The sequence below is a fragment of the Lipotes vexillifer genome, unplaced genomic scaffold, assembly GCF_000442215.2.
Source record: "Lipotes vexillifer unplaced genomic scaffold, Lipotes_vexillifer_v1.1 scaffold802, whole genome shotgun sequence".
Lineage (NCBI taxonomy): Eukaryota > Metazoa > Chordata > Mammalia > Artiodactyla > Lipotidae > Lipotes > Lipotes vexillifer.
In genome coordinates this window covers 472281-481395 of record NW_006790237.1, presented here as the reverse complement: position 1 = coordinate 481395, position 9115 = coordinate 472281, and the positions used below count along the sequence as shown (strand labels likewise).

General features: G+C 60.0%; 3 protein-coding genes across 6 annotated transcripts in view; 2 read left to right on the top strand and 1 right to left on the bottom strand.

The window, feature by feature from the left end:
* Positions 1–1503, top strand: part of CA11 (carbonic anhydrase 11 (inactive)) — a 5749-nt gene extending 4246 nt beyond the window's left edge. Inside the window, exons 7-9 of one of the 2 annotated variants that reach the window (XM_007463316.1) lie at positions 43–197; positions 455–620; positions 1375–1503. In XM_007463316.1, coding sequence (XP_007463378.1) covers positions 43–197; positions 455–620; positions 1375–1400 — 347 coding nt within the window. In that variant the 3' untranslated portion in view covers positions 1401–1503. Of the gene's footprint in view, positions 1–42; positions 198–454; positions 809–1374 lie in introns of those variants that run through there. The other variant, XM_007463315.1, reaches the window with a different exon arrangement.
* Positions 1504–1976: 473 nt separating this feature from the next.
* DBP (D-box binding PAR bZIP transcription factor) lies at positions 1977–7872 on the top strand. Its single transcript, XM_007463311.1, has 4 exons — positions 1977–2651; positions 3536–3946; positions 5569–5780; positions 7374–7872. Exons 1-4 carry the CDS (start codon positions 2513–2515, stop codon positions 7587–7589), a joined length of 978 nt encoding a protein of 325 aa, XP_007463373.1. The 5' UTR covers positions 1977–2512; the 3' UTR covers positions 7590–7872.
* Positions 7873–8639: 767 nt separating this feature from the next.
* The window catches only part of SPHK2 (sphingosine kinase 2), a 6708-nt gene continuing 6232 nt past the window's right edge, over positions 8640–9115 (bottom strand). For all 3 annotated transcript variants that reach the window (XM_007463314.1, XM_007463312.1, XM_007463313.1), the window contains one exon: positions 8640–9115. This exon is cut by the window's right edge and continues 20 nt beyond it. In XM_007463314.1, coding sequence (XP_007463376.1) covers positions 8640–9115 — 476 coding nt within the window.

Genomic DNA, 9115 nt, shown 5'->3' with positions numbered 1-9115 from the left:
AGCAGGGGCACCCCTCTTCACTCTGACCTGATATTCCCGCAGATGATGCCTACTTTCTTCAAGACCTGAGCCTGGAGCTCCTGTTCCCCGAATCCTTTGGCTTCGTCACCTATCAGGGCTCTCTCAGCACCCCACCCTGCTCGGAGACTGTTACCTGGATCCTCATTGACAGGGCCCTAAATATCACCTCCCTCCAGGTGACCCTGGAAGCCCATTGAGCCCTCCCTGCCACCCCCAACCCGTTCCTTGGCCTGGGTGTCCCCTTGCCTCACCTACCCTCCTACCCCCGGTTGACAGGGAACTGGAGGGGATTCGAGACTCTGACAACCCTGGAGCATCTGGTGGGGGCTGAGCAAGACCCCGCCCACCCGCTCTCGGGGGCGGGGCTTCCTGCGTGACGTCACCAGAGCCATTCATTATTCACTCCCAGTTTCCCACCCCCCTTCCACGGCAGATGCACTCCCTGAGACTCCTGAGCCAGAATCCTCCGTCCCAGATCTTCCAGAGCCTCAGCGGTAACGGCCGGCCCCTGCAGCCCTTGGCCCACAGGGCCTTGAGGGGCAACAGGGACCCCCGGCACCCCGAGAGGCGCTGCCGAGGCCCCAACTACCGCCTGCATGGTATGATCCAGTCTGCACCCCCTCCACGTCTTGGTCTAACCCGCCTATGTGTCTCCCCTTGGTGTCTCAATATGATACAGTCCTACCCCCCTCTGCTGCTCCGTATGATCCAGCCTCTTGAGCTCTCACTTGCTCTTTCTCCCTTCCCCCTTTGTGTCAAAGTGGTACAGCCCACCTCCCGGTCATAGACCATTGCTGGTCCATGATTTGTCTTCTTCGCTGCTTGCAACTTGGTGTATAACCCAAGCCCCCTGGTTTCCTTATGGCACGATCAAGTACTGGTCCGTGGTGCCTATTACTATGGCTTTCCGAAATGGTACAGCCCGAATCCTTTTCCCTGTTTTCATGTGGTACAACCCACCTCCCTTACTGAGAAACAGCATGGTACAATCCCCTTTCCCCCCCACTGCCTCCTCGTGGTTCAGCCCAGTGATCTAACGTCTACCTCTCTGGCTTCTCAACATGGTACAGCCCATACCCCCCCCCATGAATACCTTCACGTAGTTCCACTAATGCTGAAACCGGATGTCCCTATTCCACCCTCCTGCTGCCTCCCTATGGTTCAGCCCAGTGCCGTATAACTGACCATTTCCCCCAGCTTCTCAACCTGGTACATTCCGGTTCCCCCTTCGCAGCCCTCCCTGTGGTAGAGCCCCGGGCGGCCCACCCCACCATCCCCGCCCCCTGCATGCTCCCTTCAGGGCCCATCCTATCGTGCCCTAAACTAACGCCCCCCACCCGTGTCATCTTACAGTGGATGGTACCTCCCATGGTCGCTGAGACTCCCCATCGAGGATTGCGCCTACCTTTCCCAAGCCTCCCCACAAGGGGAGGGGAGTCACCCCCAAAACAAAGCTATTAAAGGGACAGAATACTTCCTGTATCTCAGTGGTCTGATTCTAGGGGCGGCGGGGAAATATTTGGGTATTAAAGAATAGCAGCCTTCTTCTAGAAACCAATCTCCCTCTTCCTAAACCCCACTACTCGGTTTTTTGGCTTCCCGTTTCCCGTCATTTGGATTCACGGCTCCTTTAAGCGGCTCTTCTCCCCCTCCCACCCCTTTACCCACCCTCCCCGTCAGGCAGCACGCGCAAAGCCATGTGCTTCCCCCTCCCGTCTGCCTCATTGGCCCAAACTGGGTCACGGTCCCGCCCCCAGTGCCGTCTCCCATTGGGTGAATGTAGGTCAGGGTCCCGCCTCCCTCCAAAAGGCAAGGTAACTTCACGCACTGAGACCCTCTCTCGCACTCCCAGGACTTGGCGGATCCAGGGGTCCCATTGGCTGTGCGTCTCGAGGGGTCAAGACGCCATTGGCCCGCGCTTTCAGCCGGAGGGAGGCACGCGGCTGGGGTGCAAGGCCGGAGTCTGGCGGGGGCCGAGAGGAGGGGTGCGCTCTGTGGCGTCGGGTGTTTTGGTTTGGTTTTTTTTTTTTTTTTTCCGCGAAAGAAGTTTGCTTTGGCCACGCCTCAAGGCAGCAGCCTCCTCCTGCCCTCTCCCCGGCCCTCCGCGCACACCTCTTGGTGCAGATTGCAAAGCTCCTTCCCTGGAGAGGGCTGCAGATTTTGCAAGAGCCAGGCTCACCCACCTTGTAGAAGGAGCGCCTTGTGTCCCCTTGAACCCTCGGTTGCAAAGAGCCGGCCGCCTGATTTGATCAGCCCCTCACCCAGACTGTATGGTCTCCTGGGACCCTCTTGAGTTGCACGTTTCTGCACCGAGGACTGCAAATCCCCGTCGCTCCTAGGATTTGCAGTGTTCTGGATACTGGAGGCTTGCAAGCTACGCTCGCCCGCCCCTGGGCAGACACTCGCCCGAACCACAGGAGTGTGCTGCTGACTGGCAAGCCAGCTGTTCGCCTCTCCATGAACCCGTGAGCCTGCGTGCAGGTGCCGGGCGATGGCGCGGCCCGTGAGCGACAGGACTCCGGCCCCCCTGCTGCTGGGCAGCCCGACCGGGGCCCCCCCTGGCGGGGGGGCGCTGCTTGGGCTGCGGAGCCTTCTGCAGGGGACCAGCAAACCCAAAGAGCCAGCCAGCTGTGAGTTCTAGCCCCCATCTCGCCCAACCCAGACACCCTACTCCCTTAGTGCCGGGAGGGTCCACAGCTACCTCCTACGTGCCAAGAGTCCATCCTCCCAACCTTTATCTACCCAAATATTGTACTTAGGTGTTTAGGCCCCTAGATCCCTCAGCACCCAGGAGTACCGGTTCTCATGCCTGTCCACTCCCAGGACTCAAGACTCTAGGCCCCAGCCCCCTCTTACTTTTGGTTCCGAGAGTCTGGACCCCTGGGGTCCAGGGAGAAGGGAGGGGGGCGTGTCGGATGCTCACACGGTTGTTACACGGGCTTGGGCGGGGCCTCTTGGGGTCACATGGAGTCTAGGGATGAGGAATGTGCCCCAGGAATAGAGCCCCTTCCTGCCCCTTAGAGTGTGGGGGCAGGGAAAAGGGGGTACAGTGCGCAGAGAGTGGGGGGGTTGTAGATTACAGAGGAATTAACAGAGCTGTCATTTTTAAAATCTCTCCTGCCCAACCCTTCACCTACCTCTGTCTGAACTTCCATCCCCCTTCTGTGTGTCTATCCCTTCCTGGGTCTCTGTCCCCATCTCTCTCTTTGTGTCCCTGTCCTCCCCTCTTTCTGAGTCTCCCTTCCTCTCTATCCCTTTCTCGGTCCGCCACCCCCGTCTCTGTCTTTTCTCTCTGGGTCTCTCTCCCTCTCTGAGCCTCTGTCCTCTCCTCTCTCTGGGTCTTTGCCCTCCCTCCCGGGTCTCTCCCCCACTTCCCTCCTGTCCCCCCCCTCTCTGGATCTCTGCGGTGTGGGGCTCCATCCCCTCGTTCCTCGTGTCTCTCTCCTCTCGGAGTCGCTTCTTCATCTCCGTCTTTCTCCTCCTCCCCACCCTGCCCGCTTTCCCTGGCCCGCAGGTCTACTGAAGGAAAAGGAGCGCAAGGCGGCCCCGCCGGCAGCCACGGTCCCCGGGCCGGGCCTGGAGCCAGCGGGACCGGCGGATGCCTCAGCTGGGGCGGTAGTGGGCGGCGGGTCCCCACGGGGACGCCCGGGGGCTGCGCCCGGCCCGGGTCTCTTGGCGCCGCTACTGTGGGAGCGGACGCTGCCGTTCGGCGACGTGGAGTACGTGGATCTGGACGCCTTCCTGTTGGAGCATGGGCTCCCTCCCAGCCCGCCGCCCCCCGGCGGCCCGTCGCCAGCGCCCTCGCCTGTGCGCACACCTGCACCCTCCCCGGGGCCCGGCTCCTGCGGCTCGGCTTCCCCTCGCTCCTCGCCCGGGCACGCCCCCGCCCGGGCTGCCCTCGGGGCCGCCGGCGGCCACCGCGCAGGTGCGACGGCTGGGGCGGGGCAGGGCCCTGGTTGGGCGGGGCTTGGACTCCAGAGGGCGGGGGTGTGAGAATCTGGGGGTCAGGACGGTGGGACTGGGGCTGCATGCCCGAATTCCGGGTCCCCTAATTGGGAGATGTCGGGAGAGGAGTCCGGATTCTGTGTCCCCTAATGGATCAGGAACTGCGTATCCTGGACCTATAGGAGATGAGGGACTTGGGACCCCAAGTTCCAGGAAGCCTGCCTAGGGGTGAGGTCGTGTGAATTTTACGTGGGACGTGAGGACAAAGGCTCTGGATACTCGAGGAGTAGGGATTGGGGTCCCAGAACACTGGAGTTATTTACTGGGGAGTGGACTGCACCCCAGAATCTGGACCCGGAAGCGGTGGAACTGGGGTAGGACCGGAAATCCTAGGCCCTCTACGAGGGAGGAAGACGAGGGCCGGACATAGACTTCTGTTTCCCCAGGACAAAAGGGACTGGCAGCCCTGCCTCCTCGGCGCCCCCATCCCAGTGGAGAGGGGCTGGCGCCCCGGGTCCCGGAGTCCTTCAGAAGGGACCTTCATCCTGGGTCTTCCATTGGGGCAAGGACCGAGCTTTCTATATTCCTGGGGTAGGGGCTTGGGGGTCCCAGAATCGTGTATATCCTAGTGGTGAGGACGTTTGGGGGCCTGAGAATATCGAGGGGGGTCGGTTCTCGAGTGTTCCCTAGAGAGCAGAGGGGCCTGGATCCTCGGCGGTTGAAAGGTTCGAGCTGGGAGACCCCAGGGAGCAAGAGGAAAGGTGTGCTCCTTCTGGCACTTTGGGGTAGCCAGGGGCGGGCTGCAGGTCGGGGATTCCTGGACACACCTGCTCCTGGTCCGACCTCCGGGCAGGACCAGGGCCCTCCCCTTCCCAGTCGCACATTCCCGCGCCACGTGAGTCCTCTCCTCCCTCCTCCGTGCTTCGTGCTTCGCGCACGCGCGGTCACGCGGGAGGGGGCGGGACTGGGGAACAGGAGGGCGCCCGTGGCGGCAGGGGGGCGGGGCGGGAAAGCAGGCCCCAGCACGTGACTCGGCCCTGAACCTGTGTCCTCAGTTGGCCCCAGCTGGCTCTCTCTTAAAGGTACAGGCCGCTCTTAGGTTTGAACCAACCTGGAACCTCAGAGCCCTTTATGCTTCTTGTCCGTAACTCTTTGGACTTAGCAGCTCTTAAGGAGCTAACCTGAGGTCTTTTCGGTGCGTTAAATTCCTTTTCCCTGAACAGCCGGGGGTCTAGGCTTTGGTTGGGGATTCAGTTAAGAAGCGTAGGACTATAGGGAAGGAAGCTAACACTGTAACTCTGAAGTCCTGAGGTTTTAGAAGCAATAATTCAGGTTCCTGTGCTACTTAGGGCAAGTCACGTATGATTGGGCCTCAGTTTTCCTGTGTGTAAAAGTGGAGCTGGTTTCATGATTTCTAAGCATCTTTGTGGCTTAAGGAACCTTCATATTTTATATTAGGGAGGTTGATCCCTGGCAGGCTTTATGTTAAACCCCATAAGGGCCTTCCTTGTGGTGGATATGATACCTGAGCAGGGGGTAGCCTCTGGGAACCCCCTCCCCCAAATAGATACACACTCAGGTGGCACATTCTATTTCCCCAAGGCCTGACCTCTCGGGACACACCCAGCCCTGTGGACCCAGACACGGTGGAGGTGCTGATGACCTTTGAACCTGACCCAGCTGATTTAGCCCTGTCAAGTATTCCCGGCCATGAGACCTTTGACCCTCGGAGACATCGCTTCTCAGAGGAGGAGCTTAAGCCCCAGCCAATCATGAAGAAGGCACGGAAGATCCAGGTGCCAGAGGAGCAGAAGGTGAGCATTGCTGGGTGTAGGACACAGGCTTCGTGGGTGCTGGCTCCACAGCCAGGGATGGCCCTTTTTCTAGTCAGACCTGGGTTTCTCACTTGGGATTAGCTCTCACATTCTCCTAACCTACAGCTAAGGACCAGTCCTGCTTGGCCAGGGGCTGCACAGGGACAGAGGTTTGGGCTTGAGATTTGTGAAAACCATATCGTTGTGGGATTCAGACTCAGCCAGCACTGCTGGGACAGTTTTACAGGCTTGGAGCTTCTCCTATCGGTTGGACCCAGCACCCTCATTGGGGCAGGCTTCAGGCTCTACCAGGCCCAGTTGCTAAGGATAGCATCCTTTAGGAATGTGATATCAGCTTGTTTCTTCTGAGCAGCCAACTAGGCAGGGGTTGGTCCTTGAATCTCTGATCTGGGGCATCCTTCAGGGCGATTGCATCTGCCTAGGATGAAGACTTTGCCAGACCCTCTAGGCCTTGTTATCTGGACTCACTGTTAAGAGGCCTCAGGTTCTCATTAGCGGCCAGGGCCACATTCTGATTTGGGGTGCTTTGGGCAGTGACTGCATGTCTCTAGCATTCTGTCTTTGTCAGTCCTGGGTTCTTCCCTAACAAGAAGTACCTGGGCTTGTCTCACAAGACTCTGGCATGTCCTTGTGTAAGACACAACTACTTGAAGCAGTGAGTACTGGCCTGTAAACCAAATCTAGACCAGTGGTTTCTCTTGCCATGAGGCCCTGTTGCTAGGGAGTGGGTTTACCCTAGCTAGCAGGGACTAGGCTTTAATGAAATGGGGATGGAGGGGCATCTTTCAGAGCTCTGGGTCGTCCTTGTACTAAGGAGTGGTCCTCCTCCACAGCCAAATTCCAGGACTGGAGAACTCTAAACATAATGGTGTGGGGAGGTCTCAGGATAGGCCCATTTGCAACCAGGGACTGTTGGGGAGGAGGCAGCTCCCTGGCCTCTATTCAAAGCCAGTGGGTCAGAGACTGGCTGTGGTCATTGGGACCACTTGCACCTCACTTTTGTTTGCTAAGGAGGGGTGAGGTGGCCTTGGCAGCAAGGTCAAAAGGGCCCAGCTCTGAGAGGATTTTATGGGACACCAAACCCCATCTCTAGGGAACCTAGGCTTTCCTTAGCAACCAGGATCTGGAAAGGTGATATATAGGGCAGTGCTTTTCAATGGGAGAAGTCTTCAGACCCTGAAGGTCTTGTTGCTAGGGAACAAGAATCCTTAGCAAACCAGGAGCTAACTGCAGGCCTTTTGTCAAGTGAGAAGAGCTTGGGCCTCCTCTGCACAGTGGAGACTTGAAGCTCAGTTGCTTGGGGTGGGAGGCTATCTCACGCCTTAGCTGTTGCTAGGGGCCTGCTGTCCATAGCAGCCGGGGCCCTAGAGGGCCAGACCCTTGGGTACCCATTCAGGGGAGATCGGGAATCCTTTAGGCCCCGCTGCTGGGTGAGAAGCAGCCCGGGGTGGGGGTGGCGGGGGTAGGTTTCTTAGGTGCACTCTGGTCCTTGAAGTCCGAAGCAAAGCTGTTCCTTCCTTCTCTCGCTGGGCCGGGGCCCCTCTGGACCTCAGTGCTTTCCCACCCATCCAGGACGAGAAGTATTGGAGCCGGCGGTACAAGAATAACGAGGCAGCCAAGCGGTCCCGCGACGCCCGGAGGCTCAAGGAGAACCAGATATCGGTGCGGGCGGCCTTCCTGGAGAAGGAGAACGCCCTGCTACGGCAGGAGGTGGTGGCCGTGCGCCAGGAGCTGTCCCACTACCGCGCCGTGCTGTCCCGCTACCAGGCCCAGCACGGAGCCCTGTGAGGCCGCCCCCACCCCAACAGGTGGGGTCTCCTCCGCCTCACTCAGACTTGCGCCCTGACGCCCTCTTCCCTCCCCGCCCTGTGGCCCACGGGCCGGCCAGCTGGGTGCCCCAGGGATGTGATGATGCAGATAAATACATTTATATTTTTAAGAAAAAGTGAGCCTCCCCGCTCCCTCGCAGGGGCGGGGAAGGTCCTCAGTGTGTGCCCCCCGGCACGTCGGGGACCCCATCCTCCCACCGCCTCCGTTAACACGATCCTGAATAAATCTTGAGAACCCCAGAGCCAGCTGTCGTGGGGGAGGAGGCAGCTCCCTGGCCCCAGTTCAAGGCCAGCGGGTCACGCTGGCCGCAGTCCATGGGCAGGTCTGGGCTTCGGTCCATGAAAGGCAGGAGCTGCTGGAAGTGCCTAGAGTCTGTTCCCTCCCACGGGGTGCTGGATGGAGGAAGGGGCGAGGGCCTGAGAGGGATGAAGCCACTACCTTTATTGCATAGAGCTTTTAAATTGCTTTGAAGATTGGGTCTGGGGGACACACAGAAGACCGAGGAAACGAACTTCCCCGCCCCCACACACGGGGGGAGGGACATTAGTGCAAGTCGGAGCGCCGCCCGGGGAACTTGCCCCTCCTGGGCTGATTGGCCAGCTTGGTGGAGGCACCGGAGTAGACGGGGCCGGTTATCTAAGGCCTCCCCAGCCCGTACATTCCAGGTCACGTCACTGGACTACGCGTTAAGACAGGCCCCGCCCTCAGCCGACCTGGCTTTCTACGAGCCGTTCTCGAGGGTCTGGAGTGAACCCGCCCTCGTTGATCAGGCACTACCCTTGGGGCGATCCCATTTCTCCATGACCGTCAGGACCCCAACCCCCCGGAATTCGGGACATCCTCCAGCATCACCTCTGGTCCCCTAGGGTAGGGCGCAATCCTGAGACCAGGCAGGACCACTGTAGCCTCCGCCCCTGACTCTAGCAGCCACACCACACCCCCTAGCTCAGGCTCCGCCCCCTCAGGAATGTAAGCCCCGCTCCGGGCGAGCTCCAAGCTTGGTTGGAGTTAAGGCTCCCGCCCAGGGCAGCCTGAAGGACCCGTGAGCAGAGTACCGAGGCCGGGATGCACCTGCGCCTGCAATGGCCCATACTCCACCTGCTCCCCGTCCACCGTGAGCACGCCGCGGGACGTGAGCGGCTCAAGGCGGAAGGCACGAGCCGCAGCGTAGCCCAGCTGCGGACAGCCCAGGCTGAAGTGGCTACCGCGCTCCATGGCCAGAAACAGGCGCAGGAGCGCCGCCCGTGAGATGCCACCGCGCACCCAGCACAGGTGCACCAGGCCGTCATCAAAGCGCGCGTGGGGCGCTGCCACTAGGTCAGCCCCCAGGTGACTGGGTGAGATGGCCAAAATAAGCACAAAGTCCCCCTCCATTGTCACCCAGCCTGGGGGTAGTGGAGTGCCTAGAGGAGGGAGCAGGTGGTCAGGTGGGCCCCCAGCAGAGATGGCTACCCGGGCATCAGGGGTGGGAGGTGGGAGCCCAG